The 22,035-nt window shown below is 36.5% G+C and overlaps 2 protein-coding genes across 3 annotated transcripts; both read right to left on the bottom strand.

The window, feature by feature from the left end:
- Nucleotides 1-1,374, bottom strand: LOC126706994 (uncharacterized). Its single transcript, XM_050406582.1, has 3 exons — nucleotides 979-1,374; nucleotides 748-813; nucleotides 1-699 (listed from the first exon to the last, which is right to left on the bottom strand). The coding sequence occupies exons 1-3, from the start codon at nucleotides 1,372-1,374 to the stop codon at nucleotides 1-3; spliced, it is 1,161 nt and encodes a 386-aa protein (XP_050262539.1).
- Nucleotides 1,375-6,048: 4,674 nt separating this feature from the next.
- LOC126707642 (uncharacterized) lies at nucleotides 6,049-21,731 on the bottom strand. Of its 2 annotated transcripts, XM_050407396.1 has the most exons (20): nucleotides 21,411-21,731; nucleotides 20,284-20,344; nucleotides 19,834-20,161; nucleotides 19,381-19,569; nucleotides 19,196-19,279; nucleotides 18,473-18,532; nucleotides 18,231-18,275; nucleotides 15,576-15,775; nucleotides 13,420-13,890; nucleotides 12,803-12,929; nucleotides 12,490-12,687; nucleotides 12,118-12,207; nucleotides 11,410-11,472; nucleotides 10,955-11,029; nucleotides 10,784-10,834; nucleotides 9,840-9,917; nucleotides 8,907-9,041; nucleotides 7,654-7,761; nucleotides 6,976-7,041; nucleotides 6,049-6,466 (listed from the first exon to the last, which is right to left on the bottom strand). In XM_050407396.1, exons 3-20 carry the CDS (start codon nucleotides 20,140-20,142, stop codon nucleotides 6,398-6,400), a joined length of 2,418 nt encoding a protein of 805 aa, XP_050263353.1. In that variant the 5' UTR covers nucleotides 20,143-20,161; nucleotides 20,284-20,344; nucleotides 21,411-21,731; the 3' UTR covers nucleotides 6,049-6,397. The 2 variants fall into 2 exon arrangements, with proteins under 2 accessions (XP_050263353.1, XP_050263354.1); XM_050407397.1 differs by lacking the exon at nucleotides 20,284-20,344.
- Between the last annotated feature and the right edge of the window lie 304 nt (nucleotides 21,732-22,035).

A 22,035-nucleotide genomic window follows, 5' to 3' on the forward strand; every position in this document is an offset into this window, starting at 1 on the left:
CTAAGCCTCGGCAGGAGGATTCTCTTTTTGCTCTGGCTGAGAAGGGGGAACGTCCTTAACTTGGGAATCTGCCCCAAGATCCTCGATGAATGACTCCTTAGCAGGATCCTTGGCCTTCGAGGAGGTATTTTTGCCCTTGCTCTGGTCCTTTTTCTTCTCTATTACCGCGTCCTCGACCTGGATGGCTACTTGACCAGATCCCCCAGTAGTATCGACTAAGGGGATGGCATCAGGAACAACCGTAGCTGGCTCAGTTGCTTCATCAGGGACCTCTCGGATCTCAGGAGGAAAAAAGACCTTCTCAGGCAACCTCAAGGCCGAGTCTGCAGGGACCCCTGCAGCATTGAGAGCATGAGCCCACGAAATGCTGCAGTAATCCATGCATACCTCTAGCAACTCCTCGAAAAGCCTGGCCTCGGTCTCCTCCGCCCCTAACTGATAAGAAGCCTTCTTCTCAGCCTCAGCTGCTTCCCTGACTAACTGAGCCTCTTCCTTGGCCAGTCGGGCCTCCTCCTTGGCTTTCTGTAATGCGGCCTTAAGATCCAACATGTTTTGCTTTTCAGTGGCAAGGTTGGTCTCAGTCACGAACAGTTTTTGGCGCTGGTCCTCGGCTTGACTCTCAGCATTCTTCAAGCCAGCCTCGGCGCTCCGGCGATTTTTCTCAGCTTCTTTGAGCTTCTCAGACAACTCGAATTGCTCCTACTTCAGAGACCCCAAAGACTTCTCCACCTCGGCATGAGAGAGAGCCTCAGCTTCAGCCAACTTGCGGTTGTTGCGGCAATACTCCTCGGCCACGAACACTTGCTGAGTAATCTGCCCACAAAACAACAAAACGATATGTTAGAATGAGACGGGGTCTAATGATTTTATCAAAGGTAAGACGAATCACTTTACCATTGCAAGGTCCCTCTTGAGAGATAGGAAGAGCTCAGGCTGCGAGAATCACCTATAAGCCTCCATGTCCTTGGGAAGGAGCACGAGCTGCTCTAGGGCCTCAGCAATATATCCAGCTCGGTCCCTATTGTACTCTCGGACCGAGGCGGTATATGGAATGGCGACCTCGTCTACCTTGAGTTTCAAGCTCCAAGTGCGCGGATTAACACGCACTTCAGCCCGGTCCCCATCTTCCCGACTCTCTACAAATGGAGCCCTTTTATCCTTCTGCTCCCGGGTTGTTTTTGGCTGTTTACTTGGGCGGGGGTCCACCTCGCCTTCCTCAAGGGTTTCAACCGGCCTCTTCTTCTTCAGGTCCGGATTAACTTTTAGGCCAAGATCGGAAGGGGGTTGAGGGGCAACGGGAGGAAGAATAAGGTCTGGGACTTGGAGGGCACCTTGGATGATTGACCTTTGCCTCAGGAGGCCATCAACTCTCATAGGCTTTTTCCTTTGCTGGAAGCCATATTATCTACTTCCTCGTCTGAGGAGTCGTCCAAGCAAGCTATAACAATTGGCATGCCGACCACTGAATTTCGAGCCTGCTCTCCCTCGGGATCTGAAAGCTCAATCAGAGGAGCTTTGGGGATATCTTCTTCGAAGTAGAACTCGTCTATCTCCTCCTCTAGAGAAAGACGAGATGATTCAGCTTCTTCTTTAGCTTGTGCGGCAACTTCGAGATTATCTGGTGGAGGCAACTGCGCAACTAGTGGAGGATTTTGAATGCGGGGCAAAATGACTGGCCTGAGATCGTTTCGGGCTAAAAACTTAGGCTTGGACACATCGATCCTAGCTAACCTCGGACTACCAGCTCTTATGGCTTAGCCAATGTCTTGGAAGGCGCAGGATAGGGGTTGGTAGCCCAAAACCAGATGAGCCGCGCATAGTTGCCCGTCTTCGTTAACGTAGATTTCTAACCTCAAAAGATAGTTCAAGGCCGGAACATTTACGTGGCTCAGCTGAGGAGCAACGTGAGCTCTATCTGCAAAATAGCCGAGGAGGATATTGTGGTTAAGTTATAAAATTTTTTGATTCTTAAGCAAAAAAAGAAGGAATGAATCTAAAGAGCTAAACCCCCTCCCTAAAGGATTGGCCCTAGAGGCACCGTACCTGAAATTCCTGCCCGAGTTGGACAATGAAAACCATCGCTCCATTCTCCTGAGGCAATGAGGAAATCATCCTCCATAGCCTTATTGGATATGGGGAGGCAGGAGATTAGCCTAATGACCTCAGACCGAGATTTAAGATAATACCCTCCCTTCTCGAGGTAGTGACACTCGTACAGATGAACTACATTGTGCCAGGTAAGGCCTAGACCCATCCACTCGTTCAGGACATCTATGCTGCCTAAGATCCTGAACATGTTTGGAGTGCACTGATGCGGTGTCAACCTATGGTTGAACAAGTAGTCCCGGGTAATCCTACGCATAGGAAGTGTTATTCCTCCTTTTATAAAAGCAATCATAGGAATGACGACTTGACCCACGTCTCTATCTGTTAATACTCCTTCTGGGGGACAGTACTGCAGAACCACCCCCTGTGGGATATGATATTTTGCCCTAAAAGCCTCCATGGTAACCGGAGTATCTACCAGATCCTTGAATCTACCCATCTAAGTTAAACCGGAGGGACGGGAAAGAAAACCGAAGTGAAAATTGAAAGCCGATGAGAAATTTGAAGCAACGAAGCGAGTAGAACTTACGGATGTCCTCACAACAATCACTGAAATGCTTGGAAATCTCTTCAAGGAAGGATGCTTCATGGAGGTAGCAATAGGAATTTGAAGGTCGGAAGTGTTCATAAATCTCTGAACGCTGGAGTTCTTTGGAGTTCTTTGAACTTCTTATATGCTGGTGAACGAAAAGAAAAACAAGTCTCTTTAAGGCTTTATATAGCAAGGGGGAAAAAGGGAATCGCTCCCGCTCAAGAACTCTGGGAAGAATGTCAGCCGTTAGATCTGCGCCTCGCCGTTAGATAGGGGAGACATAAAGCCGCCTGGAGTAAATAGCCACACCTCGTAAATTGTAGCACGTCAAAAGTAACTGCCTCCACATGTGTGAACCAAGAACTAATTAATTTCATCTTTTGTAATGTCAAAACCCCGCTTTTCTTCTCGGAAGGAGATCAAAAACCAGAGTTTTGAGGGGCTATTGTGGGGACCGGCCCAAAATAACAGGCTGGGCCCTAGGCCTGTCCGAGGACGTAGCCCATCCGAGGAGCCAGCTCGACTCAAGCAATCCTTATTCAGACCCACTGGGGCAAAGAAAACATGTCCGAGGAGTAATTTCTCCTCGGATACTGAAAATTCGGAGCAAAGGTACATCCAAGTCACTACAACCCGTCTTCTAAATACATAAAAATGAAGGAAACCCGAAATATATCAGCAAAGGCTGCCACCACCACATTAAATGCATTACAACTACTCTCCTGGCCGCATTAATGTGGAGAAGACCCCTGAACAGTGTTACTTTAGCTACCGCAACTCACAAAGAATTGAGAGAGGTGTCTGATAGGACAGGTGCTCAAGTAAGGGTTTAGATGATCGACAAGTGTAAGGCCCAGATGACAAGAAAGGGTCTATATAATGTGTATAAGTCCCCGTAAAAAGGGGCAGGGGAAGGAAAAAAAAAAAAAAAAAAAAAAGGAGAGAGAGAGAAAAGACTATTGCATGAAAAGAGGTCCTGCTGCATCACTTTGTATCCAGAAATTAGTTTTTATCCTGATCCTTCTGGGAGATTTTGAAACGTAATGACTTTGTTTTTTGTTCATACATTCTCTCAGCCCATGCAGTAATCCGTTTAACTTACTTAAACCTAGTTCTTAAACCCATACTCTACAAGAATTTATTGTGTTGGACTTTTTGGACCAAGACTTGAACGACAAGGACTGGGCCACCGAATTGTTCCCTTACAGCCACATATTTATTTACCCATGCCCTCTCACACTATGATTTTCATAACATAATATTCCATTTATAAAAAATATTTTTATTGAATTAAAAGAGGAAATGACACTCTTCTAAAGTAGTTTGTGAATAAATGATGATTGACACAAAATATGTTTTTAGCTAAAAATATTTTTCTTTTTAGTGTTTGGTTATGTTTAGAAGATATTTTGATCATTTTGTAAGTTTTAAAGGTATTTTGGAGGTTTAGGTAGTGTTTTAGTCATTTTAAGAGTTTTTAGTGTTATTTGGTCCTTTTATAGATTCTAGTGAACTTGGTAATTTTGGGATTTTATGGGTATTTTGGTCATTCTAGGGGTTATAATGTGTAATTTGGTCATTTTGGAGGTTTCAGGTTTATTTTGGTTATTTTTGGGGTTATTGTGGTCATTTTGAAGGGTATTTTGATCACTTTTAGGATTTTGGAGTCTTAAGTAGTACCATGGTTATATCAATATTCCATACCTAATTTGACAATTTTAGAGGGGTTGGTGTGGACACAGTGAGGGGGCTGAATGTAGAATGCATTTGACTTTAAAATAATGATAATAATAATTGCATTTTCTTGGTCAATTGATTTTTTTTTTTTTTCAATTTGACTAGGAATTTAGCAAATACATGAAAATATTAAAAATGTTTTTTTTTTTGGTCGAAACAAACACAGCTTAAAAATAAAATATTATCTCCATGGAATTACCATGGGCTTACATGTCCACTATAATTAGGATTAAAAACAAAAATAGGATTTAATATTTCTATTAAAATTTATTTAATCCTTTTAGGGACCAATTAAAATTAACCTATGATAATCTCATGCATGCATGTCTATGATACGGTCAATTAATGATCAACCAATCAAATTTAAGTATTAACAAAACAATGACTTGGGCACTATTTTGAACACAAAAGGAGGTCAACTTTCTTGAAATTATAATACGACCACTTGAGAATTGAGAAGTAAAATTTAGGGCTGAGTTCACTTTTAAAATACTGAAAAATGCAGAGTTATTGTTTTACCCTTAATTCTTAAAAAGTGAAAGATAATAAATAAGTTGCAGAATGTGGTATCTACAATAGGATGTCTAGATTTCATAATGCATAATGATCGGTGGATAAATTATCAATTTTGATAAAACTGGTGCTTTGAGGTACGTGGCAAATGAACTACGTGCTGTGATATAATGTGGATCAATTGTGTATGTTAAATTTGTGTATCAAGTTTTTTCATTAATTTGTATTGATTCAGATGTTTCTCAAAAAAAAGTTTTTTCATTAATTCTTGTTCTTACTTTCTATTTTCTTATAACGTAATTGGCAGTCTAATAGGAGTATAAGATTTTGTTATTGGTTCATCAGATACTTGTCAACTTATGAGTAAATAATTTTTGTCATTTTTATCATTTAAAATTGTTGTTTTATTAGCATCATTTTTAATTGTAATTATTTAGCATTTACTTTTATTAGACTTAGCCTTAAAATGAATCGTTAACACAGAAATGTCAAAACATTTTTAAAAAATGAAATATTGCACTTTAAAGTAGAATTTGTTATATAATATTGTGCTAAGCAAGTTAATATCAGACAAAATAATGAATTATTAATAATCTTTGAGGCACTTGCTAGCTAGGCCTATATTATATTGGATATTTATCACTTGAATTTTTCGCCTATCATTTCCAAATTAAAATATTGTTGGTTTATGAAAACAGAGAGAAGCCACAATTATTGACGAGACCACTTTATATCGTATAAGATCATGTTAGAATGTTACTCCTTTAACCTATGATTAAGCAACATTTGCCAAATTTAATCCGTTTCATAACGCAAAGTGAATTTATTTCTTCCAATTTCTAGCATTGTAGCTATAGCGAGGTTGATGCCAAAATCTACACTCTTAAAACCTTATTTTCCACACTATTATTATATTAACTTTTATGCACTTGATTTAACACTATCAAAGTAGTATTTTTGATTGATCATGTAACCTCCATACTCCATAAAAAGGCAGCTGTCATTAAGGATCTGCATTGGCCAACCATGCCAACAGTGTAAGCTAGCAAAATCATGAGAAACCAAATTTGACAAGTGAAATCTGGAGAAATAATCTGATATTTGGAATGATAAACATAATTTTAGCCTAGAATTTCGATAATTTAAGTGCGGCTTAGGTATGGAAAGAGCAAGCGAAATGAATTGCAATATATATATCAAATACAATATTGGTATTCACAAGTTAGATGGCATGCAGGATTTCTATCTTTATCTACCTATACTTTCTAAATTTTGTCTGCCTATGCTGAGCTAATATTACATCTTAATCCAAAAGCAGGGCTTTATTTAATTATACATTAAAGGTGGGATGGCCGTGGATGAGCTTTGAAGAACAAGAAAATATAGCAGCATTTCACGCCAGGAAAATTTTAACTCATAATATAATTGAAAAATTACACATTACTGAACTTGCGTTCACGTTACACAGAAAGGTACACAAAATCCAAGCCAACCTTGCATGGTAGAGCACTATTCCTTCTGGATGAAAGAAAGAACAAGATCTGTATGTACAGAAAAGAGTTGTGTGTCCACAAAAAGCTGTTTGCCGTGATAGAGAGAAGGAAAAAAAATTAGTACGATTTTTAATACTCTCCATAATAAAGATCATTAGGAGTAAGAATTAAAACAAGGTTCAAAAGGTTAAAATCAAATGGTGACTGTCTGCAGTTTATTCTAAACAAGTAATTTAACGAAACCATGATGTGTGCCTTCAAATTAACATCATAAACTCACATGAACATGAATAAGGTTTGGAAAAGATGCCATCAAATATGTCTTTTTAAGATGCAGTCAGATTTTTTTTTTTTTTAATAAATTGGTAAGTGTCATTGACCTAATGGTCGTTTGCTCCTTTTAAGATGTTAGCCTCTTTCTTTGACGAATTCTTGCCCAGGAAAATAAAAATAAAAACTATCTCAAATGGAGAGAAGGGGGGGGGGGGACCCTAGCCCAACCTGTTTGCAAGATAACTTCTCAAATAATCTCAATAAGAAATAGAAATGGGTTACACAAACTAGTGTGTAAATCATGTTGGAAACAAAACACACCTTCATAAATGGTCGATCACGACTGGGGAATGAGTCAATGAAACTCTCCTTCAAAAGCAATGATACCTATAAAGTAGAAGGAATTTAGTGTCAGATCTGTTTCAACATATTTTGTAGTTTGCTAAAGTGAATCATGAAGAGATTGTTTGCTATTCAAAATTTTTTGATAATTGAGGGGAGGGGGGATTTGAAACCTAGACATCTCCGTTGGAAACACTAGGAGTTGCCAATTGAGCTACAAGGCTCTTTGACGTTTGTTATTCAACATTACAAGTCAAATAATCATGCAATTTCTGCATCTATTTTTGCAAGCTTGCTGCATATGGAAGTCCTTGTGCACCTTCACTTTCATGCTAAACAAAATGGACTTCAGGTGGTACTCTAATCCCTTGCTAATTTCTAAATCTCACTTCTGCAAAAAATTCTAATCCCTATCCTACTATCTTAGTGCTATCTCTGCCACCACTTAAATATCTGATCTAGATTAGGAAGATATTGTGAAAGTTTTTCTTGACAAGTAATGATTGCATATATTGCATTGAGTAAAGCCAGTTCTTCCAAAAACGTAGTTACTATGACAGAAATAAAAGAATAATCGATGTTTAAAGATGCCACCAACTAATAGAAAGCAGTCAAATAAAAATTTCCTAACATTCCAATCAGGGAAAAAATACAAACCTTATCATCATTGGATTGAACATTTGTAATTGTGTGGGAACGAAGGTTAGAGCAAAGAGAATCCAAGTAAGACCTTAGCACTGCTAGGAAACCCTTTGCTGCTTCGACCTACATATCACAAACATAGATACAAAAACAACAGTGAGCAGACCATCAAATACCGTTTTTATAATTTAATAGTTACAATGAGGGAGGTGATTTGAACCCTAGATGTCTCCGTTGGAAACATCAGGAGGTGTCAACTAGTTATGTTACAATGGAGAACAAACCATCAAATACCATTGTCACGTCATTCAAGGTAAGAATCTCATCTCAAGTATAAAGAACATGGCGAATTGGTCGTCATTGATATTTGATATAAGAAATAAAATATATTGCTTTGTGTCAATCATGTCACCAACCAAACTAATATGGTTCAATCAAGATAAGAAGTTAATTTTAAAAAGAAGGCAGTTAACCAAAACCTACATTCTCAAAAAATAGAAATTTTTCCAAAAAAATAATTGATTAAGATAATATGGGAATATATACATATTACAACAGGCACAGCAAAAGGCATAGGACAATGGCAATCTTATGGACAAAGTAGTAACAACACAGACCATTGGGAGGCATTCTGTGAGGCTTGTGACAGGAAAAGATCTTCACTTTGCGCAAGGATGTAAGAGGTCAAATCAGTAAAAGGGTGGAAACCCACAGACAAAGGGTAATAGTGAGTTTGGAAATATAATTGTACATAGAAAAGGTGGGACTTTAAAAAGCTGCACATAAGCAAATAAGCTAAAAAGCTAAAAGAAGAAGCTGTTGGCAAATGCACACATCTATCTTGTACATTTGTAATCGCCATGTGGCCAGTACCAAAAATACCATCAAGAAAACTCATGAATCTCATGTAGCATTAATGGGAAATGCATAAAGCCATTGTTGGAACCATAATGAACTCGTGGCAATGAGAAACTACAGAATCAGCTATACCAAATGCAACATTGGCAGTCAACTAGACTCCAGGTGCCTACAGTTCTCATATCACCAAAAAAAAAAAAAAAAAAAAAAAAAAAAAAAAAAAAAAAAAAGTTGCTACTGATACGATCTTTCTAAAGAAATTTACTATGACAACCAAGGGCTTCCTGCTAGCCCAGATATATGTCAATAACACTAAAAGCATGCAAGAATGGAGAACAAGTAGATTTGGCCAGGGGAAGGAGGGTGCAAAGGAACAGTGAGGACCAAACATATCAGGCAAAAAAGCACACCTGCACTTCTGTGCATTCATACACTGGCCGTTTCTTCCCCAAATAACTTTCTCCAACAAGCTTTGCATGATAAGGACTCAACAAGGAAAATAACTCCCTCTGTTGTGGCAGTTGAGGTATCGACGGTGACTTCACCTAATGCATCAGAGGAATAATTATAAATAAGATAACTTGGTCACAAAGTCTAAGCTAAACAATAGGTCCAAATATATATTACTTACATTATGGAATTAAACAATGCAAAGTGACATAAAAGAGTGGCAGCAAACAAACATCACTAAAGGTGATATACAAATTTCATGATGCAAAAGAAAAGCATGCACTTAAATTGACTTTAACCTTTAAATTTGCTGACCAATATTACAGTGCCTTTTTCATTGCATCAGGTTCCATGAGTACTCATTGATCAAACCATTTCAGATTATTTTTAAACTGAAAACTAGAATAAAGTCTCTCCATGCCCATAAATACTAAAGAAGAACATACTCCAGGATCCAAGGGCCTCAAACCTCAAAGCCCAAGGAAAGGATGCTATCCAAATCTTGTCCAACGCATATCATAAGCAGGTTGTTATCTTATGATAAAACCATCCAAGGAGAAATTATCTTTTTTTTGATAGGTGATTTGTCACCATCCAACCTTGAAGTTGCTTGTCAAGCAACTTCAAGGTTCAGATAATTTCTTCTTCTCTTCACCTCCTCCAAGGAGGAATTATCTGAACCTTGAAGTTGCTTGACAAGCAACAAATGCTACCATTTAAAAGAAACAAAAGACAACAATGAACAGAAAAATATTTATAATCTTCTATAAATCATCTGCCTTGTTCAACCACAATATTCTTTGGAAAAAATAAAACAGAAAAGAAAGACAAGAAACTTGAAAAGCATCAATCTAACCAAATCAAATTTCTGAAAAAGAAAAAAAATTACACACCTGATTCTTGTTGACATCAAGTAGAATGACATTTGTCAACTTTGACTGAACTTCATTGGTTTTGTTCTTTACACCAACCTGTAGATGAAAATTACTTATAGGAATCAATCAGATGTCAGCAGTAGTACTAACTAAAAAATTATGTCTAATATAATGGCTGGAAGACACATTTAGATTTATCTCCATCATAAGGACCCTGAAATTTCCCAACAATATAGATGCAGGAGCATCTAAGCCCAAAACAAAGAAGGCCCAATAGTTTATTTTGTCTAGCCCATAGTTATTATAAGACTAGTCTTTTATCACTCTGTTATGTTTTATTTATTATTATGTCTTTACCAATTTTTTTTTTTTTTTTTTTGAAAGTAATAAAAAGTTTTATTAGGAAAAAAACAACAGACATCAGGTATACAGGAATTATACTAGATGAACATCTCAGCTAAGCTAGATGATAAAGAATAAAAAGTTTTAAAAGGTCATGCAACTAGCATGGGACTTTTAATAAAGTTGGATGGTTAGGATTTAATTGTTATATGTAAGATAGAGGCGTAGGATTCTAGGGTTACTAAAGGCTATTATAAATAGCCCCTTTTGTGTCATTGTAGGCAGCTTCTTCTTATCTAATTCACAAAAATTACAGATTTATGTTTTTCTTGAGCTCTTTGAGACTAGCAATAGATATTTGATTGTTCCAACTTCAATCCTATTATCTATTTCTTTGCCTTAATCTTGTTTGTAGTTGGAATTTCCTCTTAAACCCTTCTCCTACACTAGATCTAAGTTCTCCTCACCATATCAAGTATGCAGCATGCACTTGTACAAAGGAAACGCTGAATAAAAACAACCAAACTTGCACATTTATAGTCTAAAAAACCCATTCCTAATATTATTCTAAGAAGTTAAGTATAATAAGACACATTACAGTGTAACTAATGAACACTTACAATGTAAGGGACAGGTGCATCCAAAAAGTCCAGCATGTCATTTGGTAAAACCTGGATTTTGATGCACACGATTAAGACACAAAGAATAGTTTAATAGAAAAAAAAGTGTTAAAATAATCCTAAAAATTACAGTTCACTTTAAAATGTTCAAAGGTCACAAGAAACCTATACCGGCATTAGCAGGCTTTGCCACTGGTAGGGGCGGATTAGAGGGATAATGGACAAAACTGAAGCAGATAAGATTCCCTGTACATCAAAGAATTTCAAAAATCCAATATAATCACCAAAGGTTCTGCTGCATTTTTGAAAACTAATAAAAAACAAATGAAAATCTAAATGATTCAAATATAACCTCAAAGGGTTTTGCAATGAAATACATTAAAGATGACATGTCAAACAAAACATCACAAATGCAACATTTTAAACCTGTATATTCTGAAAACTGCCCAAGCCCAACCGTTATAGGATAATCATCATGAATAAATATGCAGCCCATAACCATCCTAAATTTTTTGAAAGTGGGACTAAACTAACAATATTGCATTTCTCAGCAAACAAAATAATGTGGTGTAGACTATACATCTTCATGAGATCATTATAAACATGACATGAGGCAAATTACATACCAGATTGGAACAAACAACCACAATCTGCTTTTCCAGCAGAGCTGCTGCAAACAATGTTAAGACCTGCACAGTGCAAGGAAAATCAATACCTATGCTTCAGCCATCATGTATACATTCTAATTACTGTTGATTCAATTTGAGATACTGGAAGAAACCACCATTTTACACTGATCCTTACAAATCAATATTAAAGATACAGGATATTAGCCACATTGAGAAAACATTGTAACAGAGACTAGAATTGTATACAGGAGACTTCAATGTTCAACGATTCATATTAACATTACACCTTTTTCTTTATGACATGGAACCTCACCAAGGGAAGGCCCCTTGGACCCACCCCTAGGGACTAAACCACAGATACAAAAATCCACCTGCTAGAACCACGCATCAAGTAATCTAGGGGAACTCCTAGTAGGGATCGACCACAGGATATCTGGGTCTACAACTCTTCTCAAGCCTCCAACCACTAGATTGCACCCTGACGGGTAACATTGCACCTATTATCCATATATATATAGAACAGTGATAAACAATTCCAGATATAAGTTTAAAAGATGAGCAGGACACAACTAAGCTATGAACAACACTAAAAACTATCATCCAGCAAAATTTCAAATATATTAGTTCAAAAACACCAATAAAAATCAACAGCAATCAGTAGCAGGGAGCACTAATAATAAAATACAAAGCTGGGTATCAACTTACATTCTCAAGTCGTAAGGAGCCACATATGCATGCAATAGCCCATACTGATAATGCAGACGCTTCCTCCTCCACTAAGAGTGCACCGTGTGCCTGATAAGAATAGACAACAATAAGATTCATATGACCTATCATGCCTACAATAACACGTAATATTTAACACCCCCCCCCCCCCGGGGCCCTCATTTTTCCCTGGGCTGGTGGAAAGAAAGTTTACAAAAATATTGCTATAGAAAAAAGTTTAGCTAAAAATCACCACACCAGAAAAAGGTTGGGTTAATTCAACTGATCCTACAAAGTTATATATATAATTGAAATAATTTTATTTCAAAAGGGGAAATAGATCAAACACACAAAGTTTTCATCAGAATCTACCTCAGCAAACTCTAGACTTGTACTGCATGATCTCAAATTAATAGTTGAGCCAGCAATATGTAAAACTGTTTCATCTGGTCTATTATATTCCAAAGGATGCAGGTGCTCCAAAGGATGAAACCTAAGTGTTGAACCCCTGGCAGGGCAATGTAACCGGTAATACTCACATATGATCTGTAATGGCCCATGGTTATTTGCCTGGAAAACCAGGGAAAATTCGTAAATTGTTGAGGAGATCCAGCTACAAGATTAAGAAGCAGACAGCTTATAAATATTTAAATGGATCTATTTAAAAAAGATGACTTGTTTGAACCTTAGCCCATTCAAGAATATCAATAAGGTCACTGGGATATTCCTGGCCAGAGAAAGACGCCTCTTCTGTCTCAGTATCGTCAGCATCACTTCTAAAATTTCTATCTTCACTAGGAGAACCCTGAAAACTGCATAAAACAATATTTATATATACATCTATGGCATATATAAGCAGCTCACAATCATATGACTGCTTTTTTATTATTAAGGCATACACATGGCATACAATCATGTAACATCAATTCAAAATTTGTATTCACTATCATTAAAATGATTTACACACATATAACAGCATTTTTACTACCTACATTTGTCATGAAATAGGCAAGCAACTCTATAAAACAAGGCATTTACATGTCCTCCATTCACCTTAACATCAGATAATTTTTTTCACGTTACTTGTAAATCTACCAGTACCCTTCAGCCAATTTATAAAAATAATTTAAAAAAAAATAAAAAAATAAATCAAAGGATTATGGAGGGAAGGTAAAGATATTAAAAGAAAAAAAAAAAAAGCATAGCTTCCTGCAGGTTGTAGTCCCCCTTAAAGGAACAAAGCACATACCCTGAATATGATATCATTCCTATAACAGAATATACCGAATGATAGAGATATACCTAGAGGAAGATTCAGAGCTTTCATACTGATAATACCGCAGGAGTGGCAGGACAGCATTTGGCAAACGCCTTTCTACCACTTGCTTGTTTGATGAGCAATCATCCACATAGATATCACAATCTTCAGGGTTTGCAGTGCTAGATTCTCTTTTCGCTGATACCATCTCAGAATCTAGATCTATAGGAACAACATTATCATTGAGACCTTTCTTCAACAAGCAAAAGTCTCCCTCAAGCATTTCATGCTCTTCATGATTTGCATCATCTGTAACTCTTTCAAGTTTAGACTCTCTTAAACTTAATTCAGAAATTTCGGCTGTTCCGTGCAGCATGTCCTCCACTCTGTGATTCTGTATTACATCATCTGAATTTTCTTCTAAATTTTCTTCCTCCCTACAATCCTCAAGGGACTCTGGATTTAGAAGACCAATATCTTTTGTTAGCCGTTCCAACCTTTCTTCTGTGAAGATGCTACAGGAAAATAGCAAGAAATGTCAAGATGAGCAATGTTCACATGAAAAAAAAAAAGAGTATATTGTTGGCATTGATTAGTAAAGTGGAAGTAATAAATCAAGTAAAATCTACTCCATCAAAGCATGAATATTAACCAAATTTCTCCTTTCCCCATTTCATAGTGATAAGATGGAGGAGCATATAATGCTCTTTGGTTTCTTCTGGGTTATTTACAGTTGGCATCTTGGAAGCCTTCTTGTTTAATATAGAATAAAATTATCAAAGAGGAATAGGAGGGCTTTCAAAGCCAACAGTCTAGGGTAAGATGTAAAAAGGATTCCACGTAGCCTTGTTCTCAGTTTCAATTTATCCTCTTAGAATAGCCTTAGGTATAATCTAGGATAGATGCTTCAGAATATAAATTGTATTCTTTCCTTATCCTTTTTCCTTTCTCTTAAGAGTGGTCTCTGTTGGTATGCTTCATGTGTACTTGGGTTATGCCCTATTCTTGGAAGCTCCTGATAAAGTTTTGTTGCTTATGACAGTCTCTCAAAATTGCAAGGGCCACTAGGAGGGGGGGGGGGGGGGGGGGGGGGGGGGGGGGGGGGAACTGTTTAATATTCTCCTCACAAAGAGGTCAAACCATATCATTTCACCTGCAAAACTATATCTCAGTTTCAGGAAACATGTACTGTTTAAAGCCTCCTGATGCAGCAATGGAAGATTGAATTGTTATTACTTTGCAAATTTGCCTATTTAATAATTATTTTATGGGGTCCACATGTGAAGTCCAATTGAAGTAAAAATCATGTATTTTTAACAGTTTATGTATGAGTCTTTTAGAGATTTTAAAAAAAAATTATTTGAGTTTTTCTTTTATTAGTTATGGTCTACTATTCCCACGAATTAAGGGTATTTTGATAGTTTAGAATCAAGAATTTTCTAAGAGATTTTAAGTATCTTAAATTTTATTTTCTTTGAGCCCAATTTTGTCTTTTGTTAGGTTTTTTGTTTATTAGTGAAACTAGGACCACTAGTACAAGAAAAGGTCCTTATATATATATTTGTGCTCAAAGGAGAAGTTAAATATAAAATTATTGATTGTTTTGAGCACAGAGGCATGTTAGACTTTGTGTGTCCTTTTCTCCCCTTTTTGTTCTCTCTTGTCCTCTTCTTCTTCTCTTGTGGTACTGTATTTTTTTTTTTTTGATAGGTAAAGAGTAGAGATAACTGTTCATAGGTACAGTTCATACAACCTCTGAACACCATAAAAAAGCCTCTCTTTTCTTCTTCCTTTCAACCCCAAATCAAACCCTTCTTTTACCTATCAAAACCCTAAACCCTACATACTTTCTTCAACCAAATAGCCATCAATTAACTCATCAGCTCACATTTTAATTCCTAACACAACCCCATAACCCTTTCTTCAACAACTCTAAATCCTATTTCCTGGATTCCTCCTAAACTTTAACCCACCACAACCACAAGTGGACAAATTCCCCATTTTGTTCTACGTTGCCTCATATCAATATCACATGTGGTTCCACCTTACAATCAGCAACATGTGCTAATCCAGCTTTTTCTTTTTTCAAATCCATTCACTAAACTTCCTTAGGTACATAGCATATTGGATATATGTTTTATATTTATTACTGCAATTTTTAAACCAAAAGTAAGTTGATCAAATAGGTATATAAACACACCTATTCAGTACACCAAAATGCAATTCGAAGAAGGGAAGCCTCGAGAGAATGCAATAACATCTCTTTGTGGTTAATATATGACGACTTAAAGGTGGGCAAGAAGGTTGTTTATCTGAAATCATGGAAAGCAATCCAAAGGGCTTTTGTACAAGTTCTTCAACTAACACACAGCATCCATACATTGTTGAATCATCAGCAACCTATTAAAAAAATGCACAGGTATGCGTTAGTTAGAAAACAAAAAAGAAACGGATCACATAATTAAACTGGAAGGAAAATAGAAAAACATGTCATGCAAATTATCTAAATCTATTAAAGTAAAACAGAGATTATAGCTCAAATAGGCCACATAAGCAGCAAATACAGCAAGTATTTAAGTGCATACCCCTACCAGAGGTAATAAAAACTAAAAATTAATAGTACATAATTGTCTCAGTTCTTGCTTGTCTTCAAGGAATTCTTCCTCCTTGGGCATAAAACACAACTCCAAACAATCTTTAAATGACATAACTCAATATACCAATTCATTACAAAATGAGAAACTTCAAACATACTTAGTAAATTAATAGTTATTTCCCAAAATATCAGCCAACACTTGAATTCTGTGTCTCTGACTCTAGCATCAAATATGGAATTTCTTGGGGAGGCTGGTGTTCAGATACTGTTGGGGGTCCTTATAGAATGCGCCCAAGAAAAAATCAGAAACAGATAGGCCAGATTTGCTAGATTTGTTTGGTTTGAGGTACGAGATAGAACTGGAACTCGTTTTCGGTATTATCTTTGGTGTGGTGATACAACATTTAAGGATAGGTATCCGGAGTTATTCATAATTGCTAGGAATAGAGATGCAATGGTGACAGATTACATGGAAGTCATACAACTGTATTTATTGGAACCCATTATTTCTTAGAGTGGTACAAGCCTGGGAATAAAAATCTATGGCTCAATTCTTGGATGATGTATAAGCTATTAGAGTTTTTCAAGAGGGAGACAACAAGGTGGTTTTGTCCCTTTCGAAAGCCATGATTTTCTAGTCAAAAGTTGGTACAAGGCCTAGGGGGTGGGGGGTGATAGCCCATTTTCATGTAGAAGAATATGGAAAGTCAGAGCTCTACCAAGAGTGTTTTTCTTAATTAATTGGACCAGTGTTATGGGTATTCATAACGACTGATAATTTAAGAAAGCAGGGCAAAATTATTACTGATTGGTGTTGCATGTGTAAGTCAAATGGAGGAGTCTGTCAATCATATGTTTCTAAATTGTAATGTTGCTTGGGAATTGTAGACTCTTGTTCTCTGCAAGTTTAGGGTGAGTGGACTACGCAAAGCTCAATGATTGAAATATGGTATGTTGGAAAGGGCATTCCAGCAATTCCTTTATGTTCAAAGTGGAGCATTTGGGGAGAAAGGAATGCATGCACTTCTGAAGGAAATTAGATATCAGTAGTTTTTGGAGGTGGGGTATGATTGGGAGTCAGCTGCTAGCTCATCTTCTTCTACAAATTTTTTAGAGCTCCAAGATAGATCGATTTTAGGTATTAATTTTTTTGTTTTCCCATGTTCAGCTCTTCCTTTGTATACAACCCATGTAGTAGGATTACATGCACGTTTTTAATGAAATTTATTTACTTATAAATAACATTTGGTGAATCTAGCAGGTTGTTACACCTAGAAATTCTGGGGCAGAATCTCAAAACCTGTGGGGATTGCAACCTGGTCCACTCAATTGGAGCACACATGATCTTGGCATAAAAGATTAATGAGAACTCAAATATTCTCTTCTGAATTGATGGCTCCTCAGATGATACCACCCTTTTCTCCAAATTGGGCTACAGCTCCTTTGGAACCTTCAGAGGGGTTTCAGAACTCATCTACATTCAATACTCATATTAGATTTTTTTTTTTTTTTTTTAGAAATAATTACAACATGCTACTAACTCCGCAGTTCGAACCCTTTCCCCTCTAGACCCCCAAGTACTTTGTACATGGAGAGGTGCCAATTCAGTTACAAGGCCTTTGGCAATACTCATTAGATTGATCAATTCTTAAAAACATACTCATTAATTGGGTAATTCTTTGAGAAATTACAGACAATACTGGCCAAAGTTTTTGGTTGATTGTAAACAACTAACAAAGTGTGATGCATGTCAAAACAAACAGATTTTGAAGTTTTAGCACTAAGATAGAGTATGTATGGGTATGTGACAAAGGGACGGGGTTCAGCACTCAATTGGGGTTCACCATCAATGCAGTAATTGAAGATGGACAAAACTGCTATTGTTTGAATTATCAACTAACATGCTCATAATTGTATAAGCTATGCTAAAAAGTAACTTAAAGAGCAATCAAGTTTAATAATCATCAAAGAACCACACTTGATGACTGCACAATGGGAAAATATATATATATATTCTACAACTACAGAAAAATATAGCTATCCAGGCAGAATTCTAAACCATAGAATTAAAACGCCCTATACATCAAGATCAGTATCGTTATTTGAAGTAGCTAGAAACCTGTCTCATCCCAAGAACAAGCAGAAATTTACAGGTCAAACAACAGGTTTCATAAGGTAACGGAGTAATAGAATTCTTGTTATGGAAAGGCAAACAATACATATACAAGAAGATGAAAACAAAGTGGCATAATATCTTACCTGTAACCGGAATACAAAGGAGAGGTCGCTTTGTTTAAAGTGCTCCTGTAGTATAAGCAATGAAATAGAGGATCAAACTTCTCCTCAGTTATAATGGAAGCTATTAAGACTACAAAATTGTAAGGAAAAAACATTAAACTTGGTAAACATAAATTATTAAAAGGAACAAGAAAATAACTTGAACTAGCTGAAGATTAAGGAATTCTCATGATGGTAAGCTGTCACATCATATAGTAAAGTACCTGCCCAAGAAGAATTTCATTCAACTCACTCATGGAAGGAGTTCTATCAATAGCATGAACCTGAAATCACATATCTCCAAGTTTTAGAAACACCATGTAAAAGCTCACACTACTCTATGAACAAACAAAAAGAAAATATACTTTGAGTACTAAAATACACGAACAAAGAAACAAAATCAGTGACTAAACCCTCAAACATCAAACCAGTTAAGTACATAGACATATAGATATTTAACTTCTTAAAAACATCAAGAAACATGCTCACATGAAGTTTCAGTTGTACCAAAATTCTACTCTTTACATAAACTGCGTGAGTGTACTAGTCACCACATTTGAAGACAATATTTTCTTGTTGACAATGATACACAACCCCATTTTCATTTTCAGGTTTTATATCAAAGAGAAAAAATAGGCTAGAACCCCCCCCAAGCCCATCACTCCCATGGCTGGAACTAGACCAAGAACTGCTCCTTAGTAAAGGGTGGAGGTAACACTTGCCTACGAGGGTCAGTAAGATGGCAACTGAATGGACTCACAACTCACAAGAGGATTTTTGTTGTGTCAGTAAGATGGCAACTAAATAAACTTCACCCATAGCTACATTTTATGAATCCTTAACAGCTAAATAACTAGAAGTCATGAGCAAATAAAAAACATAGTTCCTAACTTTCAAACACACAAACTGATCATTCAATAAATAGACCCATCAAGCATACACCCAACCTCCAGGCCTCCAGGGAAGCAAAATGAAAGAAGATCTTTGTATTTAAGAGGCAGCTGCTTTTCTGGAGGGTAAACAAATAAGACCTGAAAACAGAAAAAAAAAAAAAATGTATATATCATATCAAATTCTTAAACAAAGATCCAAATGTAAATGAATTCAATATTTCTCAAGAATAATGCCCAACCTGGGGTTCAACGTTTGGTTCTACACGTGATTGATTCTGAGAACTTAGAGCGCTTCGCAATCTTCCAGAACCTTCAGACTTTCTGGCAATGTATTGCCTATGAAGTGCTTGAATATCACAGTTAGGATGAAGCCCGACAACTACCATGCTCTCAAAAAGCCTTGTTGGCTCCTTTAAAGACCTATGATCCTGCACACTTGAATAGGAGAGATGTTACAGAAACACTGCAGACAGTTTTTCATTTTTAATAGTAAATGTCTGATGATTAAAGGATACAAAGCACATAAAGCAAACACCAACAATGGCCTTTATCAGTCATCATACTGCTATAATTAAATAACAAGCAGGATGGAATAACTATATAAACTCAAACTTGGAAAACATTTCAGTGACAGCCTGTTGAACTTCCTCCATGGAGAATTTGGAGGAGTCCACTGAAACAAAATAGCATACCAAGTATTGTAGCTGACAGCTTGCCCATTGCCGCTTCTGGCTAGTCAGAACTTCCGGATTGTAATTTGCACTTTTCACTGCAGGAGGCTGTGAGAATCCTTTTAGCACTCTTGAGAATTGACGCTGCAGTTTTTCAATTGGGCTACCCCCAGTATCATCTTTTGATGAAAACACCACAGATGGCCGAGGCGAACGAGAAGCAGTGGCAGCAGCAGCTGCCGCAGCAACAGCTCTTGCAACATCATCCCTTGTCTGCATGAAGAATGAAGCACCCCAACCCGGACTACCTGTCTCTTCACTATTAGTCATCCTAAATATTTCTCTCCACCTACAAACACAATAATCCAAGTCTGAGACACACAAAATCACTAGCTAGATTACTTATCAAAAAAAAAAAAAAAATCACTAGCTAAATAAAAAAGTAAATATTTGCAAAAATACAAAGCTTGCCTTGATATTCAAGATATTAATCTGACCCCCAGAACTAGAAGCCACTAACCAAATAGTTTGCCTAGCAACAAACAACAGTGGTAACAACTCTGAGAAGAGATTTCCGCATGACTGAAATTCTCAAGCAACTATTAAATTGACCCTTTATTTCAAGACAACATAGAGCATAGAAATGAAAGGTAATTCCTGATTTTACTCATGAAGACACTTTTGAACTGCTAAAGAAACACTTTCTTGTTTTTTTTTTTTTTTTTTTTTAAACCTTCCCAGAAATTCCCAATACAGGTTTAGATTGTGATTTCATTGGCAAATGGAAAAAAATACTTGTTTCTTGCAGGTTTAGATTGTGTAACCGGTAGGGACGGAGGTCTGGGATCCAAACACAGTAGGTGCATGTGTAAGTCACCAATAAAATCTGTAGCCAGTGCACAAAGCTCTCACTTTTGTGGAGTTCAATATAGGTGATTGGTAATGGTAGGCAACCTTAACTGGAGAGAATGATTCCGGGATGTGAAAGTGTCACTCACCAATAAATTTTTTTCCTGCTCCCAAAGTTTTTGGACAAAGTATATGTTGTTGTATAAGTGAAATTGTCCGTAAAAAAACTAACCGTGTACACAATTCCTTCTAGTTCAACTCCATAAGTGAGTGTTTGTGTGAGTATATATACATAGATACAGACACATGCGTAATTAGTAAGAGTTTCCTCAAAAGTTTCTGATGAAGCTATTAATAAAGATGCAAGCTTGTAGACCAATTCAACAGCTTTTTGAAAAAAAGAAGAAGATTAAACTAAGGTTATTTTTCGATCAGTTAATTTCCTTTCATCCAACTCTGACAGTTACACCAAGCTAAGAAAAATCAAAAGGGCAAACCCCCCCCAAAAAAAAAAACCTACAAATTTCACCACCTATCAGACATGAATTTCATAACCAAATCAATTCAACAACTTTTAACCACAGAATCAATCTAACCCACAAGCATTAATTATCATTTCAAACACAGCACAGCACAGCACCAAAGAAAAAGGAGGTTGAACATCACAAAATTGAATGAAAAACATAAAAAAAATAAATAAATAAAAAGAGCCATCAGTAAAGAAAAGACAGAAATGAAACCAAACTCACCTTTCAAATAACCGATAATCACACACACACAGAGAAAAGAAGAAGAAGGAAGTTTAGGCGGCCATAGCAGAGCTCTGTTTCTGTAAAAGGTCCTCAAAGAGAGAGAAGAAGGATTTGTGATAAAAATAAATTAATTAGCTTAATTAATAATGGAAGTTTTTCCAAAGAAGAAATAATAATGTATTTAATTTAATATGTTCGAGAAAATGTGTGTGAGAGAGAGAGGACCCCTCTAGTCTCTCGTATGCGTCGAAACTGCAAAATTATAAGAAAGGAAAGTGAGAGAGGAGAGGCCGGCCAGTTTCTTCTTTGTTGTGTTGTGTTTTGTCCGTGTTTTTATCTTCACATAACTACATTTTCCTACATAAGCATCCAATGACTTCCTTTCTTTCTTTTTTTTCCTTATTTGGACAAAGTGTTTTTTTTTTTTTAAGGCTAAATTGCAAAATTGTTCTTCTAACTTTCTTCAAATTTCATTTCAATTCTCTAACTTTGAGTCTTTTAAATTTCAGATTTATTCAATTAAGACTTTTCCGTTAACTTTTGTTAAAAATTTTTGAAAAATAAAATAAAATAATTTTCAATCATTAATTGAATTTTTTTAATTTAAAAATTTTGAAGAAAA

This window comes from Quercus robur, chromosome 11 (assembly GCF_932294415.1).
Source record: "Quercus robur chromosome 11, dhQueRobu3.1, whole genome shotgun sequence".
Taxonomy (NCBI): domain Eukaryota; kingdom Viridiplantae; phylum Streptophyta; class Magnoliopsida; order Fagales; family Fagaceae; genus Quercus; species Quercus robur.

Excerpts from the sequence above, each read along its gene's own strand:
- LOC126707642 (XM_050407397.1), bottom strand. The coding sequence starts at position 20,142 with ATGACTAATAGTGAAGAGACAGGTAGTCCGGGTTGGGGTGCTTCATTC. Across the intron at positions 13,891-15,575 it reads CATTTTGGTGTACTGAATAG|CATCTTCACAGAAGAAAGGT; the intron begins GTGTGTTTATAT and ends ATTTTCCTGTAG. Across the intron at positions 11,030-11,409 it reads TGGTTGTTTGTTCCAATCTG|GGAATCTTATCTGCTTCAGT; the intron begins GTATGTAATTTG and ends TTTGATGTACAG.
- LOC126706994 (XM_050406582.1), bottom strand. The coding sequence starts at position 1,374 with ATGAGAGTTGATGGCCTCCTGAGGCAAAGGTCAATCATCCAAGGTGCC. Across the intron at positions 814-978 it reads CTGAGGCCCTAGAGCAGCTC|ATTACTCAGCAAGTGTTCGT; the intron begins GTGCTCCTTCCC and ends TTTTGTGGGCAG. Across the intron at positions 700-747 it reads GCAAGTTGGCTGAAGCTGAG|GAGCAATTCGAGTTGTCTGA; the intron begins GCTCTCTCTCAT and ends TCTCTGAAGTAG.